The sequence below is a fragment of the Rhipicephalus sanguineus genome, chromosome 2, assembly GCF_013339695.2.
Source record: "Rhipicephalus sanguineus isolate Rsan-2018 chromosome 2, BIME_Rsan_1.4, whole genome shotgun sequence".
NCBI classification, from domain to species: domain Eukaryota; kingdom Metazoa; phylum Arthropoda; class Arachnida; order Ixodida; family Ixodidae; genus Rhipicephalus; species Rhipicephalus sanguineus.
This window is the reverse complement of record NC_051177.1, coordinates 83,367,866-83,395,798: the sequence shown is the minus strand read 5'-3', so window position 1 is coordinate 83,395,798 and position 27,933 is coordinate 83,367,866. Positions and strand designations below refer to the sequence as shown.

The following is a 27,933-nucleotide window of genomic DNA, read 5'->3' as shown; positions in this document are numbered from 1 at the left end:
CTGTTAGACGGAGCAGCGCCGTCAATTTTGCGGCGCACACCGAATGGGGGCCGCAGTCAAGGGTGCGAGCTACGTGGTGGGAGTGCAAGAAGCCGGAGCTGCACTTTCCCGCACGACTCGTCCGCTGATCCTGGGCCGAAAGAACATTCGAAGTAACCCCCACCCCCGTCCCCCGCTAACGCATAAGAAATTTCGCACCGAATCCGCAGCCGTCATTAAAAATTGAGACGATCTTGTCTCACACTCTCTTTACCTATATTTGTATTATTCTCGTGCGCACACGTCGTCTTCTCGGGCTATCACGCAGAAAACTAGAGAAAGACCAGCAAGAAAGATATGTATTAAAAAGACATGCTCTTGCGAGTGTGCATGCTCGATTTGTTTAAAACGCGACGCTTGCAACTTACCTATTTTCTTGCTCCGAAAGAGAAGCGATGGGTGAGGCGCCCAGTGAGCGTATCACGTTCAGAAATAAGGTTACTTTGGAGCTTCGCTCTAGATTTTCTTTCTTTTTCTCTTTTGCTAGTGGGGGCGTCGGCCTATTTTCCGCTCACTTTTTATGCGGCAAAGAAGCGAGGCGGCTTAGCTCGCGAGCTTCTCGGAGATGGTTACGGAGAGCCGTCGGAGCGCAGGATTCAAACCCGGAAATGCCGAGATTGAATGCGCAAATAATTGAGCGAGATGTCTTGCGTTGCACTTTTTCTTCTTCAGTCTTCTTTTTTTCTGCTGAAAAGATGGAGTAGAGATTTCATATAGCTGGAGAAGTTAGTGGGATGTCATTGCTACACAAAAAAGTGGCTTCATGGCAATGAAGAAAAGCGTTAAGAATTTGTCGTAGTGTATTTGCATTTCGAAATAGTAGTCTAGCATATCCGATGCCCAAAAGTTTCAGCATTTGTTTCGCGGGCCAAAATGGCCGAATACCGACTTTTTTATGACTAAAGCGTAAAAGCAAAAGGCGGACCTCACGGAACCGGCATTGTTTACACAGTTCTGGCAAGCAAGCTGATGCGTAATACCAACACACGCTCAGACTAAGAATTCTTGGAAAGTGTCATGAGAAGTACGCTCACTTTAGATGGCAGTATAGAATGGACTAGCTCCTCGGTTAGTTTCTTGTCCTCGTCCAGCTTGGATTGCAACATGAGCACTCTGTCGGTGGCCTCGTCCTGCTTCTCGATGAGCTCCCGCTCTCCACATTGGTAATGAGATCGTAGGAACAGCTCCCTGGCAGGGTCGTGTATGGCAAGATCGCTGAAGAACAACCCTATTCGCTGCATGTCGCCGATGTCCTTAACGCGCGGTGAACACAACAACAGGATGCTCTGCGCATCTTCCACCGACACCATCTGACCCTTGAGTCGTAGAACCGCAGGGCTCGAGCCGTCTCCGCCGTCGTGCTGAGAGTTATCAGACCCGCGAGGCTTGAGCACGCCTTCTTTGGTCCGCACAACGAAAACCTGAAAGAGGACAGATAAAATAATATCATCTGGTGATTTACGTGCTAAAACCGATATGATTATGAGGCACACCATAGTGAAATGTTTCGGAAATTTTAATGGTGTTCTTTAACGTGTACTGACATCGCACATTACACGGGCCACTAGCAATTTGCCTCCATCGAAATGCGAACACAGCGGTCGGGTTCGAACCCGCAACCTTCGCATGGCAGATAAAAAGCGTGCGATGGAGAAACAAAAACCTTTGAAATTACTTGATTTTGACGCAAAAGGATGATTAAACGATTGAAGAAATCTGTGGAGGGGCGTGGTATCTGCGCAATCGTTTCCTCATAGATCCATTTTCCCTTGCTTTTTCCCACTTTAGAAGATCAGTAAAGCATTTCGCTACGAACTTTTAAACAAGAAAATGCGATAAGGTTGGAGACGTCATGCCTGGTGAAATCGGCTTAAGTGAAACCGTCATTGGTCTTCTCGAGGCATGCTGTTGTTGCGTAACGACCATTTGTGTGTAAGATGGTAAGATGGTCGGAGATTGTCGGTAAGATGGCCGGAGCCATCGGAAATTGTACGTTTGTTACGCAGTACAATAGTGAAAAGTCCCCCTTCCCGTAGCCAATTTTAACTTAAGTTACAATGATGTTCTCAAAGAGAAGCTACCGAGACACAGAGCAGTAGAAAAGAAGCCATAACTTCCCTCCGAAATTCAGCACGTTTAAAGCTATGAATAGGAGCGGCTCTATTGTAAGAAGCATGTAAATATTTTCCATTTTACATAAGTTTACTCCTCATGTATACAGTTATGTTTTGCACACCTATGAACACAGTCCATGACGCATAACGCCGTCCATATTTGTACCACAAGAACACCTTCCCTCGGCGCTGCAATACGGGGGCAAAGGTTCGCTGGCGCCATCCGACGCTCGAGGCTATTTTATTCCCGATAGACGGCTTCTGCTTTTATTTCCTCGCTCGACTGCGCCGCCTTGGCAGAGACGCTGGGGTGAAAAATCGATCGCTTAGAGGAGCCTCGACGAAACATCGGAAATGAAAAAAAAAAAAAAAATGGCCGCGTATCTGCGTGCTTCGCTGCAAATGTCGTCTAAAGACGATAGAAGAGGCGCTGCGTGAGATATGGACGCCACCAGGCAATACGTCGGGAAACATGAGTGCTGTGTTGCGGGCTGGTAGTCCCGGCGCAGCGGCAGGTGAAGACCGGCGCTGACTAACGCGACCGGCGGGGACGCCGGCCAGCCCGAACACGCGGTTTGGCGCGATGCGCCGAAGGAGAAGAAACGTCCGCACTCAACGAGTACTCTCCACAAACTCTCTTATTTACACGTCGCCTGGGTAATACAGGAATGCCAGAGCGGCGGCCCCTGTCATTCGTACAATGCAATACTGAACCGAAACCGAAACACAACATGAGCTTGTGAGGAGGGCACGGGGGAAGACAAGTTTCAGCGTAGTTGCATTTTCAGAGCAGCTTAAGAAACTAGGGTCTTTAAAATTGCGTATCTATGTATTTTCTATTAAAGGAACACACCTACTAATACTTACCTAATGATGTTGCGCCTCATGCGTAATATTTACTTTTTACGATGTTCACAAGTAGGAACAGCCGTACCAGTTCAAGATGGGTGGGCGGTAAGCAAGTGGTTCAACTTTGGCCGGGTGGTTGAATCGGGTGACGTGCCGACAAACTTGAAGACAGATCAGAATTTCTGCGTTTAAGTTCCCCAAGAAAGACTATCGTCTTTAAAAATGCCAAGCACCCGAATTAGTACGCAGTGCGGATTTCAGGACGCAGCTATGGGCAGTCCAACGGGCCCACGACGTGGCGGACAGGTTAGGCCTATCTCTCCCGACGTGGGAACGGCCCGGTACGTGCTAGTTCACGCCCCGACGGACCTAAATAAAGTTTTTCCATACCATACCATACCAAGCACCCGAATCGACGACGATTTGTTCGCAACGCACGGGAAGGGATCGCTTCCTTGCACATGCATATTTCCCTTCTCGAGGAGTAACTGTGCGATGATGAAGGCTTCGGCCAACGTCGTTGACTATACGTGACCACCGAGTGTTTGGAAGGCGTAACGGCGAGTGAGACTGAGAGATCGGGCAAACACAGAACGTGAAGAAAGAGCAGCAAGTAGGCATAGAAGTGGAAGCACTAACCTGAAAAAAAGAAAACAACGCCAAAAAGCCAGAATGACTGAGAGATTGAGGAGGAGACAGAGAGAGACTTGGTTTGAGAGAGGAGGTGGGCACTGCGATCTCAGAACACAGTTACGCGCTTGTTTCATTCCTTACTGCTCTTTGGGCTTTCGAAATGCCACTCGCTATGAGGAGGAGAGGCGAGCAAAGAGTTCAAAAAAAAAAAAAAAACGCGAGAAAAACGCTGGACAACGCTATCTCGCGTACGAGGAACAAGTGCGGTGACACGGAAACGAGGGCGAAGAGATAGGCCATTGGCGTCGGCCGATGGTTTCGTCGTGGTCGACAACCACTGTTTGGGGGGAAATAACAAAGAGAGACCCGACAAGGCCCCGACTATGAACACGACCGACACCGCATATAAGCACAAGGCGGAGGAAGAGTAGTAGTGTAGTAGTAGCGGTAGTGATAGGGGAGGACGAGAAAATGGTCCGAGAAACGAGACACGAGGCTGGCAGGGTGGTACCGAGAAGGCATAATGCCTGTGCACTGACACGCCGTGACGGAAGTGTTGCGACGGTGAGGAAAGGGCGAAAGAGAGATGTGGAAAGAAGGACATTTTTGCACCAGCGCTGATTTTAATACCGAGAAACTCTTCGCCGCAACGTTGTTGCGCCCATGGTTTCAGGGATGAAGAAGATATGTCTTTGAGTTGCTGTTCAATTAGGACTATATATGTATTTGATGTGTTAGACTGCCAAAAACTAAAGATAGTTATTGGACCGAACTTGTGTGACACTTAAGGCTTCATTTTCTCGCAAATCACGCTGTCATCTGAGATTGGGTAGATCTCGACGGTCACATGAGAAGTTGTGCGACACATTAAGTGAAGTTTGACATGCATAATGCAGTTCAGTTATGTGTCAATTCTCTGTGTGAATTATTAAGAATAAAGGCTAAGATAGCGATATTGAAAACGTGTCGAATTTATTGCGCCCTAGCATTTGGTCCTATTACTTTGTCCCAAGACGCATTTGATTTCATTTCAGAATGCAGCTTAACGTTTTCTATGATATTTATAGCATATCTGATACGTTGGAGGTCATGTGTCAGGGTCGATATATAATGACATAGACTGACAGAAGCCCTCACTATTAATTGAAACAGCAGTAAGTTTCACAAAATATTATCCTAACGCACGTGTGCGTCAGATATGGCTCCCCGGAGCTCATAGTTCATAGTTAAGAAAGCATTACGTCTTCCTATCGCAATATGTACGCGACGCTGAACTGACACACATACGGTAGCGGATTTCTGAGCAGTCAAACATACTCACAGACAGAGAGAGTTGACCTGTCCATACTGTCAGGATACCCCTGTGATAATCGCCTTGACCAACCAATAAATCATCTTGAGCGTACTTAAAGTAGGCTTACTTGTCATTCATGATGACTTCTACGAATGTAAACATGAACTTAAGAAGATCCATATTAAAGGCTCGCACTTTGCCGTTGCCTCGGTAAAAGTGCTATTAGGAATGTGTTCTAATTATCTTAAATATATGATATCAATATCGTTTATTGTATTATTTACCCGCAGTAACCTCGAAAGAAAACGTTCCTCTTTACTCTTTCTCTCTCTCTTTTGTTTTTTTTTTTTGCTCCATAATCTCCTCTTCGCACGTATTGTGGACAGCTTTAGTCAACCTCTTTCCCTTTCCTTTCACAATTTTGCCTCCTCTCCCAAAGCCTCATGGTTCCCAATATAGGCGACTATCTATATTTGTCCCCTCGAAGCAAATTTACGGAAATGTTTTGCTTAGACTATTAAATGCTTTCTGTATTTTTATTCTGTGTACTTTTCGTCTCTAAGGCTTGCGTAAGTTATAAGAAGCATCCGTTAATGCTCTGCATACTTTTTCAAGCACAAGCATAAGTGTAATATATAAACATCATCGACAGAGGGAAAGTATAGTCTGTTTCCGTAGCGATAGGACGTTCAATTATAGGGAAAAAAATAAAGAAAGAGCCCAACTGAGCTCCGATTTTTGTCGGGAATCGGAGGGCTTTTTGTTGCCCACATCTCTGAACACACCGTATGTATAGGTTTTGTTTTCTTTCATTTCGTTTGTAATCATTCTGCGAGTCGACGTGTGCCTATTTAAAGGTTTTTCTTTTTTTTTGTCGGAGCGCGCTTCGGATACACGCGAGCTTTTCGATTCCCAGGAGTCTCCATGGGCACCACCAACATTCACCCGTTTCAGTCGACGCCTCTTACGCGTAGCGCAAGCCCATCTCCAGTTTTTTACATCCGCGCATCAGCGCCTGCAGCTTTCAATCGCCCGAGGAAGCTTGCCGTAGCGTGGCGACCGAATACCTTTCGGGCAACCCAACGTTTGTTGTTGCAGAACGTTCGCAGTCCGTTGCCATCGAAGCTGTGTTTACATGCTCCATTATTCCGCGTGTCAATGCATTCGCCGCGATTCAATGCACGCTCGGCTTGCGTTCTCACGCGATTTCCAAACACCTGCGCCAAAGAGCAAGAAAAATTAAAAAACTATGCTAAATTCATTATTGAGAGGTACAGCTGGGTACCTAGGGCAGAGAAAGAAAAATGCGCTGCGCAGGTGACTCATCACCGGTGTTGATGAGCACGTCTGCGACAGGAGCGCTTGTTTTCGCAGTCCATGACAACCAAACAAAAGTGAAAAGAAAGCTACTAAAGATTTCCGAATGCGATAGTGCCAGCGTGTGACTATAGGCAGGTGACGTGCGAAGATTTGTACGAAGCTGGCGGGTCTGTTTCACGCCGGGACACACACATACGGTGTTTGCCATTCCCCTGCCATCAGCAATGACACTCATCGCATGGCAGTTATCGGTCAGGTCCTCACCAAAGAAGTTCTCGTCGCAATCGAGCAACAGGCATTCGACCTGACCACCCGACCGACCTTGAGATTTTTATTCGTGGGTCATTTCACCATGCACTTCAAGATTTTAGGGGCGAAGAACCTTAGGGTCTAGGCTTCTGCGTTGTGTGGTGTCCGTGCTCACGGCACAGCACCGTGTAAAATCCCCTAAAAATGTTTAACAATAGACTAATCATAATTTTGCCAGAACAAATAAAACGCCTAGAAGCACAAACCCTTTATACTAGTCGGCGATTTAAACATAGACATTATGGACCTTAGGACCTAGCTTTGTCGTCGACGCTCACTGTCCGTTGCCATGGTGGCTAGAAAACCGTTGCTATAGTCGAAACATATGTGTGTACGTGAATAAAAAAGTTCGCAATAGACTAACAACAATCATAATTGTGACAAAGCAATATAAAACACCTACAAGCACAAATCCTTTATATTAGTCGGCGACTTCAACGTACACATTATGGACCATAGGAGCGAGCTTTGTCGTCGACTCTTTGTCACTTTATGCCACCCAACTTACATTATATAGGGCAACGATCGGGTAACATATGTGAGACACAAAAAAAGGTTGAACAGTACACTAATATCAATCCTAATTGAGACGGAACAATATAAAACTCCTACGAGCACAAACCCTTTATACTAGTGGGGGACTACGAAGTAGATATTATGAACCTTAGGACCTAACTTAGCTCACTCGTCATCATTCACTTCGTGGAGATGCGTTGCATGTTAATTGCGAAGCATTTTTTAGCGAACTTCTGCGACTTTGAGCGTATCTATCTATCTATCTATCTATCTATCTATCTATCTATCTATCTATCTATCTATCTATCTATCTATCTATCTATCTATCTATCTATCTATCTATCTATCTATCTATCTATCTATCTATCTATCTATCTATCTATCTATCTATCTATCTATCTAGCCGCCTACGACCTTGTGCTCTCCTGGCCGTTTCGTTAATCGCATGTATACCAAAACTGATGTGGCATAACATGACTTTATTACGAACATAAATGGCAGGTCATAACATGAAAATCATGACATGCATGTCATGAACAGCACGATTTAAATTCCACTGCCTTAGGGCTCTTTCGGCCGTTCCGTTACTTTCATATATACCAATATTGGTATGGCGTGACAAGAGTTCATGAAGAACATAATGACAGGTCCTAACATGCAAATCATGATACGCATGTCATGTGCAGCTTGATTTACATGACATGGTCTCGGGGCGCTCGCGGCCGTTTAAATGAATGGATATATACGAAAACTGGTATGATGAGATATTTCTGTATGAAGAACATAACTGACACGTGGTAACGTGAAAATCATGACATGCATGTCATGTCATGTACGACATGGTTTCATGACACGCTCAAGACGCACTCGCGGCCGTTCCGCTAAATTGATATACACCAAAATTGGTATTGTGCGATGTGACTGTATGAAGAACATGAATAACAGGTATTAACGTGAAAACCATAACATGCACGTCATATATGTCATGATTTACATGCCACGCTCATGGTGCATTCGCGGCCGTTTCGCTTGCTTCATATACACCAAAATTGGTATTGCGCGACACGACTGTGTGACGAACGTAATGAGAGGTGGTAACATGAAAAGCATGACATGCAACTCATGTACGACATGATTTACATGCCACGCTCGTGGTGCGCTCGCGGCCGTTTCGCTAGATTGATATATACCAAAACTGGTATTGCGCGATGTGACTGTATGAAGAACATGAATAACAGTTGGTAACATGAAAACCATAACATTAATGTCATGATTTACATTCCACACTCATGATGCATTCGCGGCCGCTTCGCTGGCTTGATATACACTAAAATTCGTATTGCGTGACGCGACTGTATGACGAACGTAAATGAGAGGTGGTAACATAAAACACATGTCATGCATGACATGTACTACATGATTTACATGCTACGCTCATGGTGCACTCGTGACCGTTTCGCTAGATTGATATACACCAAAATTGGTATTGCGCGATGTGACTGTATGACGAACGTAAATGAGAGGTGGTAACATAAAAGTCATGTCATGCATGACATGTACCGTACGACGTGATTTACATGCTATGCTCATGGTGCACGCGTGGCCGTTTCGCTAGATTGATATACGCCAAAATTGGTATTGCGCGATGTGACTCGATGACGAACGTATATGAGAGGTGGTAACATGAAAATAACGACACGCAAGTCATGTACAACGTCATTTACATGCCACGCTCATGATGCATTCGCGGCCGTTTCGCTAGCTTTATATGCACCAAAATTTGTATTGCGCGACGCGACAGTATGACGAACATGAATAACAGGTGGTGACATGAAAACCATGACATGCATGTCATGTATGTCACGATTTACATGCCACGATCATGGTGCATTCGCGGCCGTTTCGCTAGCATGACATACACCAAAATTGGTATTGCGCGCTGTGACCGTATGGCGAACATAAGTGACAGGCCTTAACATGCGAATCATGTTGTGCATGTCATGTACGGTATGATTTACTTGACACTGTCATGGTGCGCTTGCGGCAGTTTTGTTAACTGGATATATACCAAAATTGGTATGGCACGACACGAGTGCGTGATGAACACAAACGACAGGTCATGCATTGTATATACCAGAATATACGTTTCATTGGCATGGTATATACCAGATTGTGCATACATGCGTGCATGGCAAACATGCGATATGTGGTGAACTAGATGCCATGGTATGAATGATTTCATTCGGCTCAGAAAAACAACGCGGTGTATGCAGCTCTTTGCTAGCTGCTTCGCATTACATCGATTCCCACAATGCGTGGGATCTGCCGGATTTTTTTTCTTGAATTGAATTTGTTCTTGTACTTTTTATATGCATTCGTATTTTGTCTATAGGCAAGCTTTCGAAAGAAAATAATACTTAAAGGCCTGAAAAAAAAAAGACTCAAAACGAACATCGAAGTTACGATGCTAGGAGGCAAATATTTCCTGCTTTTACCTGGTCTGTTTTTAAACGATAACTTATTCCTCCCGGTAAAATCCCAGCAAACGACTTTGTACATGCCTTTGACCTTGAAGCTCAGACAACGTAAATTTCCTCTTTCTCCACGCATGTTCGTCGCCGAAGAAACGGACATGCACCGGGTCGGTTTGTCCTCCTCTCCCGCGCATCCCGCTCCGTCTCTCCGACGGCCGAAAAGGACGTCCAACGGGAATGCGGCGCAATAGTTCGCACACCTATGGCCAGGTCCTCGCGCAATTTACTCAGCGTCTCGGATGCCTTGCTGCCACTGAAAACGCCCAGCGAAGGCATCGTGTATATCATGTACAGCGCTAATTTGAAGGGACACTAATGTGAAACGTTACATCATTTTACGCAGATAAATTATTCTGTCATAACTCTACTACCATTAATATTTACATTACAGGTTAATTACTACAAGAGGAAATGAAGTTAAAAGTTTCATGTCTCCATTTAGGGCCGTAACTTCGGCATGCTAAGATCAGTTTGACGTTAACAATTCCAGTCTTTTTACATAAATTCGCAACATTGGTTTAATGAAATTTTGTGAAACTTGCCATACTCAGACTTTTGTTCTCTTAGAAAAAAATGTAAGTAGTTTTTCCCAGAAACACGATTACGTAGGCCCTAGCAGACGCCGTGAATATGTATGACGTAATGGCGAGCTTCTGCGGGAACTTCAAGGCGGCGTTCCCCGCCACGGCGGTGTAGTGGTTATGGCGCTCGATTGCTGATCCGAAGGTCGCGGGATCGAATCTCGGCCATGGCGTCTGCAGTTTTGATGGAGGCGACAATGTTCGAGGCCTGTGTGCTTAGATTTCGGTGCACGTTAAAGGACCACAGGTGGTCGAAATTTCTGGAGTCTTCCACTACGGTGTTCCTCGTAATCATATCGGGGTTTGCGACGTTAGATTGCAGCTATTATTATTATTCAAGGCGGTGTCGCCACCTGCATTTTCTTTTTAAGCGTTTTGTAGCTTACCAAGCGCCTTCTAGAGGTAAGATGGGCGCCTGTCCGTACTGTTATATTGCAATATACTAATGTGACAAAAATTGTTTTTTCTCTTTAGTGTCTCCTTAAGAGGCAATGAGAAATGGAGAAGGAGGGTGTTGAAGGTGTCCTCCTCTGAAATAGGAGGGTTAACTTGACCCAGAAGGCGAAACCTGCAACCGCGCACTTCTGACTGACGAAAACGTCGCGGAAAGGATAGTGTAATAAATAACAAAATGGCAGACAACTCAATGATGTGATTATGACTGGAGGAAGAGAATGTTGCCGTTACAAGTGCGGATGTCCAAAATTACCAACAAGTAAGCGACATTAGGCACCGTCAGCGAGAACCGGTAGTAGGTGAGTAAACATGCCACTTGAATTCGGTCCGAAACTATCAGATGTAACCATACCTTCTTGTATAAAGTGAGCGAGAGACCCAGAAACACATCGCTTCTCCGAAACTTCAGTCACGAAAAATAGCTAACCCTCCACCGACAGAAACTCGCGCTGAAACCAAGCGTTCCCATCTCTCATGGATCTACGGGCACGTCGTCGTTGGCGTAGGCCTTCCATCGCTTCGGGGGTCTTCTCGCAGCCGCAGTTACCTCCCGTCGTACGTACTCGGGCACACTGTCGATTTCTTGTTGAGCTAACTGTTGCATTCTTCCTTTTTAGTGGACCAGTGGTGAGTCATGGGATTTACCCACTTTCTGTGGCACATACCCGTTTACGATTATGATAGTTTTTTGGTTCGTCGGACAAGGAACGATTTTCTAAACAGCGAAGCTGTTAATAGAGACGTTTTTTCTCTCTATCTCACTCACTCGCACTTTCTCTTTCCTTTCTCCTGTTCTTAGAGGGAGCCATTCGTTGCGTATGTTCGTGTCGCAACTCATATCGAACTCTACTATAGAAGCGTGTAGTCGAGACCGCCTGCACCCCGAAGGTTTACGCTGCAAGAATATATCGTAAAACAAATGAGCAAAATGCACACGGATATGATCAGATTATCTGGCGTTGGCCATCGAAAAAACTCTCGGTCAGCATTCGGTCAGTTCAGAACATGTTGCTGACTTAAATACACGTTGCCGACTAATGTGTCACAAGCCGACATTTATGCCTTCCCCCATTTTTTTTTCTCTCATTATGTATTCAGTCACAATCCCAGTACCAATCAGTTTACCTACTCTAGATCGACACGGTCTGAGGCTGATACCATAGCAACGGTTGTTCGGTTAATAAAACAAAACACATCACGACGTCCGTGCCGGTGCACGGGACGTTCGCCTCGCGTTATTCTGACACCCCAGACGTAGACGACAAGCCAATCGATGTGACATGTTCAACAGAATGTTATGAACTGGCGCAAGCAAGCAGACTCGCATAACAACGAATATAGGTCGCGACTCAGTCGCGCACCAGCACGGTCGCCGCGTCTTATCTTTATCCAATATCGGTAGCTTGTTATGCCTGGTCGGCGAGGCCTGTGCTTTCCGCTCCTGTACAGAGTCTTCATAGTGAACAAATCAATGTACGAACTAATGTGGACGAGATGAAAGGGGCGACACGTGCTTGCGCTACATAAAAATGGTATACCGCCACTCACCCTATCAAAACATGAACTAGTCAAGAATGGCTTCGAAGCCAAGGAAAACCAAGTATCGGCCCGACGCGTCACCTTTACGTCATCACGCACGTGCAGCGCAGTAAAAGCTGCGGTAGCGCACATAACATAAACTTCCAACACGCTGCGTGTCAGAGTTCAGGGTCCGTATTCACAAAAACCTCCGATGCCAGAAAAATTCCTGAGAGAAAATTACATCCAATCCTGTTGTTGGAGATATAGTGAGCGAAGGCCACCAGCGAATGGAAGAAGAGGTTTGCGAAAGAAGAGGTTTGTGAATTCGGCCTCAGGTGTTGGGCAGATACTGTGAAGAGACGAGGCTTCGTGGAGCGTCGGTTCGCTCAGGCTGGCCAAGTGGCATAACGCTCTCGCCTAATGTATTTCTTCGTCAATGCCAGCAACTGCTGAGGAACCATTGTGTCCCAGATTACTGGCAACCGTTGAATTTCAATTTCAGTTAGACAATGAAGATCTCTGTTTATCCTCGACATTGTACTAATAATTTTGGTACAGTGGAATTTATGACGAAAATGTTAAGAAAACCGATACGTGAATTATAAAAATTCGACTATAGGGTTAGGACATCTCAGAACGGCTCAGCAGTTTGCGACAGACATCTTTACAGTGAAACTAGATTAACTTATGCTGCCTGGGGGTCTCTTAACCTACAATAAAGGCACGATATCCTACAGGTTCTTGCATACTCTCGCGTATGAACGCAGCCGCCGCTGTAGAGAATCGATCCTGCGACCTTTCATTCAGCTGCGCGATTCCGCAGCTAGCGAACCAAAGTGACGTATAACAATGCGGGTACAGAGCGCAGTCACTTGTAATGAATGCTGGTGAAGCAAAGTGTACCTCCGAAGCAGGCAGCTCTTGCCTTCTTTGTTCTGCTCGGTCACCTCCATAGTCGCGTGAGCTCTGTCTCCGAATTCTGACACGACGGAGATGTTGGCGCTGACCTCCGTATTGAAGATCTCTTTCCCCGCCACTTTAACGATTCCAAGCACGACTGGATGGAGGCCTGAGTATAGTATGCCTATACAGATCTCGAGAAACAACACTACGTGAAGTTGAGCGTGGCAGTCTGACAGGCAATGCACTGAAGCGGATCCTATTCCTCTTCCCGCGAACCAACTAGCTCTTTTCTTCAATCATTTTTGACGAAGAAAGAAAGGAAAAGTCAGATGCCAAGTACTCCAGCCTATAACGCCGGTGTTAGCTGGAGATGTTAGCCTAGTGGAATGTCTTGCATGCTACTATAGATTGGCAATACCAAAAAGTAAGTACGCGCTGGCTTAAGTAAGTGGTTTGATATAAAAAGTTCTGGATGCGTATATCCTCAATTACTTCATCTTCAGGTAATTGCATCTCATGAGATAAGTTGACAACATGAGGTAACTAGCACGATGACTTATGTGCTAGCGCTTGACGCCCTTTCGGAACGTCCTTTCCAAATAATATGAACCACGCGAGCGCGAGAAGAAATTACTGTCAGTGCCGCAGCATTACTCTAGCGTATGCGCAGCTACAGCTATGCTCTTGATAGCAGATGACTCGCCACAAAACGGCACGGACGGTGGTTTCGGCATGTGCTCGCGTGGTGCATATTATTTTGTGGTCGACTGTGCACCTGAGGTGTTATAAGCTCGCCTTTTAGAGCACCAAATATTCATTCTCTAAATTTATTTCGTAAATTTGGTTTTCATTGTCTTTCAGACAGTGATGCAGCTGCAGCGTTCGAAAAATGCATCACAGAGCGTCCTGTTATGCCAAAAAAAAAGGAAGAAAGAAAACGTCGTAGATAGCACAACCATACACCACAATGTCATCCCTTCGCAAATGGCAGATATAATCACGGCACGTGCCGGGCAAGGGTCAACGCTCCAGCACTGGTAGGATTGGACGCGTACCTTTCCGGTCATTGTAGTAATGTAAGAGTATTTGACCGCTGGGACCTGGTTTTACGCCAAAAGAGGGAGCTCGCGTTCCTGGATAGGTGGATGCCAGGTGGTCGTGCAGGTTGTCCAGGTTCGTCAGGAAGTCGGCCATAATGGAACACAGGACACGAAGGATGTGGTCGCAATCGTGCTGCTGTACAGGAAGGGCTCCTCGATCGCCTCTAGAGACGTGTCTAGATTCAGGCCTGCATGTTACGAAAGTTCACCGCTACCTTCAAATGCTGTATTCTTTGGAAACATGTTTTTCGATAACGAACGCGTACAACGCCGTTATGACTTCACATGTTGGGTGTACCAATAATACTATAGTAAATGAGAAAACTTTGCATTGAGTCTGTACTACATTCATTAGAGAATAAAAGGAAGAAAGAAATGATCCAATAGGAATATAACTAAACTAGACGAAAGAACAACACCGACGATGATGACCGAACCCACAACCTTCGAGTAAGTTCGGTCATCGTGTTCGATGCTCTGCCAATACAGCTACGGAGACGGCAGTTCCCCCGTCCACTTTATTGAGTATTTCTGTACATATTAGACGAGTTATTTAAAAATTATGCTGTGGTATACATATTATTTTCCAAAAATAAAAATATATGTTGACCAAGACCACGACTACTCACCATTCAGCGGAGATTCGAGCAACTCTGTGGTGGCTGGTAGGATTGCTCCGGCTGCTCGCATTCGCTACCAAGAAGAGTGCAATAATTATGATGGAAATGTCCATGCGCAATGTAAATGAACGCAAAATAACCATCATTATCGCAAAATACGATTTGTTTGTTAGACAGAAGGTGTCATAGATTTCAAACTATTCACCAACGAGCAAATGGAACGAAAGAATAAAACGACGCATACTGAACTCACAAAAGTGTACATATGTAATGTAATCTTCCCTAGCAATTCGTTCAAACGTTCCTGTATACGCGGTGTTTATTCTGCGTGACAGGAAAAATAACAGCGGCAATACATAACCCGCAGATTTGGCCTTCGGTGTTCATATTGAAACAAAGCAAAAGACGTAGGACACAGAAAGACTTGACAACGCGCAACGCTCGTGTTGTCAAATGTTTCTGTGTCCTACGCCTTTTGCGCTCATCAACTCCCCTCCTACATGTAGAATTCATCCTCGTTAGCGCGCTTCCAGACAACCAGACTCTTAATTCAAAAACGCAAAATGTTGTTTTACGAATGCAAAGCGAATTGCGACTTGAGTTGTCATTCCAGAGTACGGTCACCGTATGCGTGCGCCAGAACACCTTAAGAACGCAGCATTCCACAAATGAAGACTGTCCCTGGTGGGCTGAGCACTCATCGTTTCTCTTAATTTCTGAGGGAGTATTCCCTGACATCCCGCTTTGTAAGGGGGCGTATGCATGACACTGCAGTTGCACAAGACCAAACACATTTCACTCGAAAACCACAGAAGAACGTTGATAAGAAGACAACCTGCAGTTGCGCAAAACAGTACGCATTGTCTTGCACAATTGAGCGTAGGAGGAGGTTGAGACAAACGAACGCATTAGCACACGCTCCGAATGCCAACGCATGGCAGTGATGTGGTTGTTGCTGACACGACGGGCAAGAGAACGTCCCTTGGGAAGAGCGGCCGCTCTTGGGAATCGTGCGCTCTGCGGACGCCGCACGCGAAGCTTTGGCCGACGAGAGGAGTGACGTCACAGACAATACGGAATTTCGTCTGTGGCATGATGGTTGCCTTGACTGCGCTCTTTTTCTTGAACGACGCAAATGCTCTCTTCAGTCGTAATATACAAGGCACATTCAGTGATTGCATCAACGTTCGATCAAATTTTGTCGGGTCGTTCCACACTGGAATGGAGGAACTCAGTAATAATATCTGTTGGAGTTTTGCGTCCCGGAACCACGATATCATTATGAGAGATGCCGTAGTGTAGTGCTCTGGAAATTTCGGCTATCTGGGGTTCTTTAACATGCACCTAAATCTAAGCACACGGGCCTCTAGCATTTTGCTTCCACGAAAATGCGGCCGCTGTGGTCATAATTCGATCCCGCAACCTGCAGGGGAGTAGTCGAGCACCGTAACCACAAGACCACTGCGGCAGCTTACATGAACTCAAGACAGTGTCATGATTCCTGGCTGGTCTTGTAATTTGTCCTTATAACAGAGTAACTGAATTTCAGTTTCGTATTTAATCATTAACGCTTTCAGGTTCAATGATGTACATGTACATACGTCCTCCGCGAACACCTCCAAATGGTCAATGTTGATGGGAATGTTTTCTCTCGCTCGACATGTGCTGCCACATTGGGGGAATACGTGGATTTCTTTTCTTGCGGCGATGTATCGTCGTTTCTTTTTTTTTATGTTTTGTATAGCTTGCGCATCCCGTCGCGCGCAGGCATGCGGCGGCCAGTTTCGGTTTCGTCGTTCGGGTGGTAGCCGCTTCTTGCTCCCGCAAGTCTGATTGCTATCTAGTTTAGAATCTCTCAAATGATGACCGTATCGTTACTCGCTCGTTTATTGATCCCCATGGCGCGATTACGCCTGTTTGAGTGCAGGCACTGACTTACTGACTTACACAAACAATGCCGCTGTGGTTGCGTTTCCTCTGTTGGGGCTCTCAAAAATCGCTTCCATCTTGTTGACGTCATGCAAGGAGTTACTTATTAGTTAAGACTCGGATGTTGATGAACGAGCGACATCTCAAATGCATGCGTGGCAAGACGATGCTGATTGAATGAAATATTACTTTTCCCTCCCTGCTTCCACCTGACACCACTTCGTGCACTTATTTTTGAACGTCTGCGAACTATGTATTTGCAATGCATCTCTTTTTAACTGTCGCATAAGCTTTCCTTAGAATTTATCTCACTGTTATTCATAAACAAACCATGCGTATTTAACAACACAAGCAACCTTTTGTCACTTTACGGTCACCCTGAAAAATTACGGCAATATTTTTTAAAAATAAATTCGTCTGAAGAATTTAAATCAGCTATAAAAAGTCGACCGTGGGGTGTAGCATTAGGCGAAAAAATTCTACACTCAAAGTGTTAATATTTCAATATTTTCTTTTTCAGGGAAATGTTAATATATTATTCAAAGCCACAAACTGCCGGTATTTCAAAGGAACGAGGAGATATTCCACCGCAACCGCTCACGATGCGCGGCATGTCGATCATATTTTTTTACATGCATTTACGTTTTTTTTAAAGCACGTTACCAAAGTAAACTGCTCTACTTTACTGCACACTTTGCCAAAGGGCCTTCAGTAAAGCGGTCGTGTGTAGCAATATTCTGCACTCTCAAAAAACCAGAAGTCATATTGGGAGCGTAGACCGATTAATTTACCCGCAACTCAACGTTTTTTTGTTTTGCCCTGCCACCAGTGGACAGAATTTAAAACAAAAACAAATCGCATAAAAACATTGCGTGCATTGTGAGTGAAGACAATAGGTTGACGCAACAGGAATATACAAGCGTTTATTCCTACGATAATTTATCACGCGCGCCCAACTCCGCCATGCATTATTACGGTGAAGGAGCTTCGCTACACATCGTTCTTTGGCTACAGTAGAAACTTTCGCCAGCTAGTAGGCGTTCTCTTTTTTTTCTTTCTTTCTTTTATTGCGCGACCGTTACTTCGCAGCGCTCCCAATCACGAACAGAGCACATTTCTTTCAAAAGTGCTTTCGAAAGGAACGAGGTTTTGCTGCGCTTAGTACATCATTTCCACGACCATCTCTTAAGACCGCAACAAGCTCCTTGCAAGGCATGCGGCTGTTGCCGAAGTCGAACACGGCTTCATCTGCTTTCTTCTCCGCGAATAAAGGAACGTAAACACGCTCCTCCAAGCTTCCGTAGCGAATACCTCCGCTCAGTCGGCCATGCGAAAACAGTGTGCCCGCCCACGTACAAGCGCGTTTATCGTTTTCATGCGCCTGGTCCCGTATCCCTTTGGGAGTACTTCCAAGTTGTCCCTCTCAGGACTTCAACATTTTCCGAAACGTGCGTGTTTATCCTGAACGAAAACGGCGAGCGCACGTATGTATTACTTTGTATACGGTGCGCGTCTGTTGAAAGTAAAGTTGTGTGAACTCTCGAAAGCCCTCGTCGCGGTCGTGCGAAAGAAAACTGGGAGTACAAGTACTACCCCTTAGGACTCTTTCACTGATGTTGACACGTGCGATTGACAAGGAAGTATATGGTATGATTTACATCACTTTTTGATGATAGATTTCAATGTTAATAGCATCACGCGTTTTCGTTACTTATTATATTAAGTTTTGTCGGTACAGCACAAAAAAAAAACTGTCATTAGGGTGAATCTTTGCGCTGTAATCTACAATCATAATGAAATCTTACAAGAGATAAACAATAATCTTGGATTGAAATAGGGCACTTTAGGGCTAAGTAATGCACATGTTTTTGTTTCTGCCGTCTTCAGTTGGGGTGAAATCGGCGTAATTTCGACTCTAACGCGTAGACCAGAGCCAACGTTATCCTTAGAGACCAGATTCGTCGCGATATGACTTGGTTACCTCGAGAAATCGCCCATACAAGTCCTAAATAAAAGTTTTGATGTCGCGTTTGAATCTGTGAGTACTGCGCAATTGTTAAGGAGCCAATCTGCGCCCCCAAAATTTTAACGCTTCTGAATAAAATACGCGCACTGAAAACACGATTCCCGTCGATAATTTAGAGCAGCAGTGATAACACTTCCAACGCGCCTTTTGAACATAGCGCGAACACAGAAAGCATCTCGACGGTACCTCATTTTTAAAGACGATAGTCTTTCTTGGGGAACTTATACGCAGAAATTTTGGTCTGTCTTTCTGTTTGTCGGCACGTCACCCGATTCAGCCACCCGGCCAAAGTTGAACCACTTGCTTACCGCCCACCCATCTTGAACTGGTACGGCTGTTCATACTTGTGAACGTTGTCGATCAAAAAGTAAATATTACGCATATCTGAGGCGCAACATCATTAGGTAAGTATTAGGTGGTGTGTTCCTTTAATAGAAAATACATAGATATGCAATTTTAAAGACCCTAGTTTCTTAATCTGCGCTGAAAATGCGACTGCGCTGATACTTGTTTTCCTCCGTGCCCTCTGCACAAGCTCATGTTGTGTTTCGGTTTCGGTTCAGTATTGCATTGTACGAATGACCGGGGGCGCCGCTCTGGCATTTCTGTTTTACCCAGGCGACGTGTAAATAAGAGAGTTTGTGGAGACTACTCGTTGAGTGCGGACGTTTCTTCTCCTTCGGCGCATCGCGCCAAACAGCGTGTTCGGGCTGGCCGGCGTCCCCGGTCGCGTTGGTCACCGCCGGTCCTCGCCTGCCGCTGCGCCGGGGCTACCAGCCCGCAACACAGCACTCATGTTTCCCGACGTATTGCCAGATGGCGTCCATATCTCACGCAGCGCCTCTTCTATCGTCTTTAGACGACATTTGCAGCGAAGCACGCAAATACGCGGCCAATTTTTTATTTTAGTGTTTTCCAAGGTTGTCTTTCATTGAGCTGCTTGGTATTCTAACGTCATTTGTTGTTTCTTGTGTCGTCGACTTTCTTATTCATTTTTCCCCGCTCTTCTTTATGTTATCACACTTCTCCGAGGCACCCCTGCGCTCGTCATCTTTTAATCGCGCCTGTGCAGGGGGCGTAAATATGCGGACGAAATTCAACGTTGAAAGTGAAGCTCTCCTTGAAAAGGTATTTCTTCTGTGTTTTGTTATTTGTTTAAACGGATCGATTTGTGGCCACACTCTCGTGACTATGTTCCTGCGTCCCATTCCTCCTTCGTTTTACGTTCCTTGCGGCTTCTAAGCTTTTTTCGACAATGTGCAAGCTCTCTCCACTGTTCAGCAAACCAAATTCACGCTGCAACGTGGTCGCATCACCGACAGGCATTCACGTCCACTAGCGGGCCGATGGCTACTGATTTCTGCATGCGCTCATATTGCTATCTATCTATCTATCTATCTATCTATCTATCTATCTATCTATCTATCTATCTATCTATCTATCTATCTATCTATCTATCTATCTATCTATCTATCTATCTATCTATCTATCTATCTATCTATCTATCTATCTATCTATCTATCTATCTATCTATCTATCTATCTATCTATCTATCTATCTATCTATCTATCTATCTATCTATCTATCTATCTATCTCCCGTCTCTCGTCCTTCTTTCTTCATGAGGGTAGTTTTTGTTTAGCTCTGCCTACGCACGAACAGTTTGCTGGATTTCGGACTTGGACTTGACTATCCGCGCTTTCACAGCGCTGTAGCCTTTTTGCTAAACTGGAGTGTAGCGCACTGCACTTCCGTGCCGAGATGAGGGCTATCCGCCATGCGAAATGGCCATTGCTTTCCGGCACCGGAAGCAGACTCTGACGTGCTTCGCGGCCAACTCGCATTCACTCATGTCTCGCCGCAGACGGAGAGCACACGCACCGTGTTCCATAATTTCTTTGCTGCTGCTGCACGGCCTACTCGCACAGCGCAATCAGTAGGCTCCGTAAAACGTGATGCGAGGGTGTTTTTTTTTTTTTTGTATTCGCAATGCAAAAAGTGGCTCCTAGGCGAGAAATATTTTGCAGTCTCGTATTTATTTATGGCCAGCGGATTAACCAAAGCAGTCTGTGGTTGCTGGGTGCACTGGTCATTTGAGGGTAAAATAAAAACGCTGAAATGGTTAATATGTCATAGAACTAAATGTTTATGTGAAAAAAATTTTAAGATCCATTCCACTCTGTGAAGGTAGATGACGAGCGAAGCTGCTCAGCACACGATACAGAAATGGCAGAGAATGTTCGACAAAGGTACGAACTCATTCATTGTGTTGATCGGCATTGGACGGCATTTGCATGGAGCGGTCCTTTAAAAGGCGCATCGCGCGACCACCAAAACGAATGTCTGGCATCAAATTTTCGCAGAGCCGGTATTTTCCTTATGTGTATTATTCTCCATGTCAGCTTTACATGTTGGCCTGCAGAGCGCTTTTATTCCACCGCCACCAAAGTAAACGAAGCCTTCACAGAAAATATTCTCTCTTTACATTTGTTCTTGCGCCCGCCACGGTGTTCTAGTGGTTATGGTGCTCGATTGCTGACCCGAAGGTCGCGGGATCGAATCCCGGCCGCGGCGGCCGCATTCTTGATGGAAATGAAAATGCTAGAGGCCCGTGTGCTTAGATTTAGGTGCATGTTAAAGAATCCAGGTGGTCGAAATTTCCGGAGTCCTCTTCTACGGAGTCCCTCATAATCATATCGCGGTTTTGGGACGTTAAACCCCAACAATTAACATTATTCGATTTTGCACCACAGGTATGACACATTCATAGGGCTCAGCTATACTACCTTCCAGCGAGCATGGGTGTGTGTCCCAATAGTTAAGACACTGGTTTTTGGAGCGCTGGGGCCCTTGTTTCAAACAAAGCCCCTGTAAGAACATCTATTTTGCTTCATATATTTATAGGAATTCACGTTGACTTTGAATAATTAAAATTTTTCACTAGTGATGCAGTTCACATCTTATAAACTGCTTTATCTCGCCCGTTTATTGGTCAATCCCATGATGTGGGTATGAGATATTATTGGAAAACAAAATCAACACCAGCACTGTAACAACATTCCTTCAGCTTACGCTATGCTAGAATACAAGAGGCCCCAGAAGCCACCAGGGATCTATCGTCTACTGATTTCTTCTTACGGGGTTTTCTGAAGGGTCTTGTATATCGCAATAAACCAGAGATGCTGGACAAAAAAAAGGCCGAGATTTCCAGGAAAATTGAAGACATTACTGCCGACCAGTTGCGAAGTGTTGCAGCAAATATGGAGCCGCGATTTCCGTTATGCCTACGCCAGAACTTTCGTCATTGTCAACACCTGTTGTAGGGTAAGTTATTTTAATCTTTATAAACTTTACAAGACTTTACTAGCTATGTTCGGTATACCGCATGGCAATCAGACTTCTTAACAAAGTTTTATAGGCGCAGGCCTCGTAAAGCATTTCGCGGTTTTCTTTATTTCCTAATTATTCTTCTTTTACTGTGTTGCAGATCAATAAACGAGACGGAGTGTTAAATTTTCACCTTTCTTGGATGTTTTCCCGCAAACCGCATTAAAATCAGACACTTTGTAACAAAACAACAGTCAAATGAAATAGGTCAGTTCTAAAAGAATCACCGTGTATAACAAACATCGTTACAACGTACAGTGCTCCCGGATTCAAACGAAAAAATTTAGAGCTTAGTGATGCGCGTATTTCGTTTACAGCGTCTACAGGTCGTGTTATATCGGCGTTGTTTTGAGTCGAACACTTACGTCCGAGTCAACCTTACTTTTACCGGCCACATTTGCAGCGACATGGCGCGGTTATCACGAGCAATTGCTCATAGCAGTGGTTATGCTAAAAAAAAAAAGAAAAAATGATTATGTCGCGTTTCATTTCGTGAGTACTGCAGATATCAGCCATATTTGCGAGTCACTGCTGTCAGACGTTCGGGACTTCTTCTATTTCAGACATTTCGACGGTTCTACAATTAGCGGGCAAGCAAAACAACTACAACTGCCAATATCGCTCCTGTCGCAAGCGCCATCACGAAAAACTGGTCTTTGTAGATCTTCGGAAAACGCGTTTCGTATACATTACCCCAGAGTGATCCAGCTGTTTCTACGCACCAAGGTAGAAGCAACAGAAGTCCCGAAACACCGAGCCGTTATTCTGCTAATAGCCGAAAAACATTCGGGCCCATGAAACGAAAACAGGGCTCACGGCGGTAAACATGCGCAGCGAGTAACGGAAGTGCTGATAACTTCCGCTACTCTTTGAACTTGCGCGTGCGGAAGTGCCCCATTTCCAGAATAGGAGAAAGTACACGCGACATAATTTCCGCGCAGCCGTCGGAGTCATTTAGGAAAATGGCATGCAGAAAATGTGGGGAACTCCAACACCATGCCACTCTTCCTTTACGCCTACGTGTACGCACACAGACTTCACAGCACTTTTAAAGCCTACAGCGGAGTTATCTATAAGCCGAGATGACAGCTCCTAATTTTTCGCTACCTAGCTTTCGTCACTTCTGCGCCATAAAAACGAAAAAAACAACTCTTACATTCTGTGAGCGGCAGGGAATGACCTTCCTTCAAACTTACTTCATATTGCGCAACATTCTAGGGGCTCTGCTCTTTAGTGATTATTTATAAACGAACTCAGCATTCATTGATGAGATCAGGCAAAATTATTGTTTTCTCATTACCGATCGTATATAACAATGTTTTTCGGGATCCACCACTCGCTTTTCAAATAATTCTTCCTTTTCACTTTTGTCGCCCGTGTATCTATTATTATTGGACTACCTTAGCTTTATCTTACGCTAATGTATGCGGTTAGCGTGCAGGTATTCTTTTTTTTTTGAAATATTTATCGCTGGAACTATCATTTCACATGAGTTGCAGAAGTTTGGGATCTCCGAATGGAGAACTGCAAACCGGCTCGTCGAGCTCGTCTGGCATTCTAGTAGGCTGGAATTAATGGTAAACAGCCACACGCAAAGCTGACAAGCTGCTGCATGCATGCACGCTTTACCGCACGGGATATTATGGCGATATAAGTTATCTCGTTTAGGTAAGTGTAGCATAACAAAGTTCTCTACTCCTTCGTCAACGGTGCATATCTTGCTTATATCATAGCGCGTCATCTTTTTGCTAATCTCTACTGCACACCGCATAGAACGAATCAGGTCACTTCGATGCACGTTTTGCAAAGGTCGCAGAGACGACAGCGGAGTGCGAATTCGACACCAAATCTGAAGTTATTTTCATTCTGGTGAGCGGGAAGGCTGCCATCGCTGTAGATAATTCATATCATGGCCTTTTTAATTGTTAACTTGTAACACCGAAGCTTCAGAAAAGGTTATTGCTGCATTAGCTCCGCCGCGATCGATGAGTGCATGCCCCGAGCTGACGCTATATTTTCCCGATGACGCCTATGCCTTACTGTGCGCGCTGTACCTGCAGGTCTGTGGAAATTCGCGGCAGTGTTTTATCCAAGTGCGGTGTGCTTGCAATTACGGGTATTAACTTATATATGCTAGCGATGATAGGCGGTGCAAGGATAACAAATGATAATTAGTTATGATAGCAAAAGAGGACTCTTAAAGTAGAAAATGAGTGATATCGCTGTTAAGATGTTGGAATGTATTAAAATATAATTATTCATTACCATATCCCTCCTTTCGTTCTCGAAGAGCGCTACCTTCAGGTCCGTCGAACTTGAGCGCGGTGCAATGCGTCTGAAAATGTTAGTTAACTAAACAAACACCTTGTCAAATTCAAACCGCTTTCAATGGATATATGTGATGCGCCTGCACGTAAACCAACGCCGTATCACGAACTCGTGTGCCGCCCAAGAAACGGGCAGTAAGCGCCACCATTGGTTCCAGTTTGCGCGGAGCCGTTATCGAGAACAACGCCGTGGCCACAAAAAGCTCGAGCACCGCACGCTGTTCCAAGCACGTCGTCAGGACACGCGTTCGCGGCCCGCTTCTCTCGAAGGCAGCGATGCGTGGCCGAGCGCGAAGACTTCAGCGCGAAACGCTGCTGCAGATGGGGACACGCGGGCCACTCCAAATGGGCCGTGCCGGACTACAGAGGTGCTGGGACTCGACGTAATGACTGCACCCTCCTCTTCTAAATCTCCCGCTGCTCCCTAACGGCCGCTCGACTAGCCAGTTCAACCAACGAGGCACGAAGGATGATTATGCGCTTACCTCCTTCAACGTCTCTCCCTTGTATGTTTTTCGACTCTAGGCGCAAAGAAAATTCGCGCGTTTCGGTGCCGGAATCGAGACCTCCCGGCATCTAGGCTAGCTGATGCCTCGCACTCCGCAACATCCGCGGCATTTCGAAATGTCCGAGGTGCTCGCACAACCGGTAGATGGGTCTGCGTAAGACCCGCGTCCTGCACCCTTCCTTTCCCGATTATAACGTGGCTCTCATTTCGTGTGCCCCACATATACATCAATAAAGTAAAAAAAAGAAAAACTTCGACGCGGCAAAGTGTTCCGTGCTAACGAAGACCACAAACACGAAGTATGAGAACGTCATGAGCGGAGCGGTCGCGTTGCCGGTCCAGTGCAGGGCGCGGTCCTGACGCCGCATGTCGTCGTAATGCCCGTCGCGGGGCTGTGTATGCGACGGCTGCGTGATACGTGCTGGAGCTTTCTCAAAAATGAAGCCGAATGTGCCATTCCACAGCGAATATATGCGCTGATGGCGTCATTTCGAGAACGCATGTGCCGCGGCATAGACATAACTTGCATGAAAGCAAGATGCAAGCACGTTGTATGGTCGTTGACGCTAAACAATACCACGCTTGTTTCTCTTGGTTCAAAGCAACGATACGATAATGTCGAGCGAAATGTACGAAATGTTGAGCGAGGTATTACACATGAAATGTAGATTACAGAAGATGTGTGCGTGTGAGAGAGGACTGAGAGCGCGTGCATAAAAGTGATTAGAAGCGCTGAGAACGCTTAGACCTTTGCAGACACTCCTACTCACGTGGGTGTCAAGTACAATGTGAGGACTTTTCTTACAACCACGAAAGATAACGGCCGTGTTCAACGAAGGAAAGCTTGGACAATGGCTTTCTTCTTCTCAACTGGGCGAAATCTGGAACGGGCGTTCGTTTCCTACTAAAAATTGTCGCCATCTGCATCACATCCAACGGGTTCCTAATGAAAAGCTGCAACTGAATGCGATGATGTGAGTGTGCAAGCTGGGAGGTATGCTGACAGCTGATGCCAGAAACCTTCCTTATTCAATTAGCGTTGGCTTTTGCTGAATGACTTTCTTTCATGGATTCCATGGCACCGGAACTCATTAGTGGCACGAGCACTCCTTTTTTTCTTCCAAGCACTTCTGGTCGAACTTTACTTCGGGTTTTCCGAATATTCAGAAAGCCTTCTAAAAAATGAAACTGATACGAAATCCATGGTTATTGTTCAAGTGAATAGTTATATTCGATGCATATAATATCGGAGAAATGTTCACTTAAGATAAAGGCCAATTAACTGTCAGGATAATTAATGAAAATTTGTTGAATGGCTCCATCGAAAGGGCACACGGTTTTCTTGCGAACAGCTGGGATCGTGGCGGCACCTGGCGAGGCAGGTCTCAACCATGCGCTTCATTCAACGTGGCCTCTGAGATCTACCTCAACAGCGCGAAGAAGCACAATGTAAACTAACAAACACTCCAGGGCATACCATCGCCGACGTGCGAGGGCCGTTGCCAGACGCCTAAGTCAAGTATTACGGTAGCCTGTAATTTTTTGGAGTCCTATTCATTGTTATATGAACGGACGGTCCGGCACTTTTTGCGCAAGGTATCGGGTGCGTTAGGCTTGACATATTGGGGTAATTTACTACATACGATGCATGGTATTTATCTTCACTTCAGCATGTTTGGGAGACAGGAGTGCAACAAGCACAGGAGCAGCAGAGACTTACAACTATATCTTATTGCCATCGTTCAAGCTACGCTGTTTTTTTACAGGGCAGGAATGAACTCTATAAGGTCAAGGTAGTACCACTTTCTGCCGTGGGGCAACGGAATCCAAAACCGCCTGAACGAAATAAAACCGATATATAGAGGCGCTGCGTATATCGCGTTGGCTAACGCCAATGGCTAAAACGGGCAAGGAGGGACTTTAATATTAGTGGCCAAAATTATACAACGCCGTGCCTGGCTTGAAATGTTGCGTCTCAGGGCTGGCTAGTGGCAGTAGGCAATCAATACTTGCGTTTCACAAAAACAAACAAAACGAAAAAAGAACGTGACTGTTTTATAGCCACGGCACCAATTAGCCGCCAGTTCTGGGGCTCTAGCCAACGATCCTCGCTTGAACATGACCCATTTACGTTGCACGTCACGCCCGCAATGCAAGCTCACTGGAGCGTGCTACAAAAAACGAGGTCACCGATCGCATATACGGGCAGAGGTTGGCATTCCAATGAGTCATGGAGGAGGGAGAGGAAGGTAATGAATGAAAGGCAGGGAGGTTAACCAGACGCGCGTCCGGTTTGCTACCCTACACTGGGGGAAAAGGGATGAAGGGATTAAAAGAAAGAAATCGGAAGATTAAACCAGCGAAAAACCACACGAAGATAGCGAAGATGAACAAGCAGATAGGACAAGCGCTGGACTTACAACTGAATGTTTATTGAAGAATTGCGCACAGCCTCGCACACAATCGCTCTATTCGCTTTCTTGACCCAGTGGTAGATTTCAAAGGAGATGCCTGCTGGCGTTACGCACCAAGGACATAAAAAGCATTACTCCCCTTTGAATTATGCCACTCAAAGCTTGTGAATAGAAGTGGTGTTTCATTGCGCCCTGTGAACTCTTTATAAAAGAGTTGTGTGGATTCGATGCACCTTCGTCTCCAATAGCAAGTAGCCAGGCTAAGGTCCGCAGGCTACCCAGAAACCTTGCTGTTTTCTGGGGCAGAATCATCCTTCGAAAAACTGAAAGTAAAAACTAAGAATACGGAAAATTCAGCAGGTGGTGTACCAAAAGCATGTAACACAGTGGTGATGCCATATTTGCATGCAATCTAACACAGCCTCATGAAGGTGGCCACAAGGAATGGCGTCAGGCTCGTGTTGCCTGCACCGTGCAAGCTCTCCAGGCTTTGCAAGCGCATAGCCACGCAAAAAAAAAAAAACATGATTCGAGCAGCATTTGTGGAAAGAAGC

At 45.5% G+C, this 27,933-nt stretch overlaps 1 protein-coding gene across 1 annotated transcript; it reads right to left on the bottom strand.

The window, feature by feature from the left end:
• Nucleotides 1–1,034: 1,034 nt before the first annotated feature.
• On the bottom strand, nt 1,035–14,263 carry LOC119381707 (guanylate cyclase soluble subunit beta-1). Its single transcript, XM_037649475.1, has 5 exons — nt 14,125–14,263; nt 13,070–13,235; nt 9,809–9,861; nt 6,446–6,570; nt 1,035–1,460 (listed from the first exon to the last, which is right to left on the bottom strand). Exons 1-5 carry the CDS (start codon nt 14,261–14,263, stop codon nt 1,035–1,037), a joined length of 909 nt encoding a protein of 302 aa, XP_037505403.1.
• Between the last annotated feature and the right edge of the window lie 13,670 nt (nt 14,264–27,933).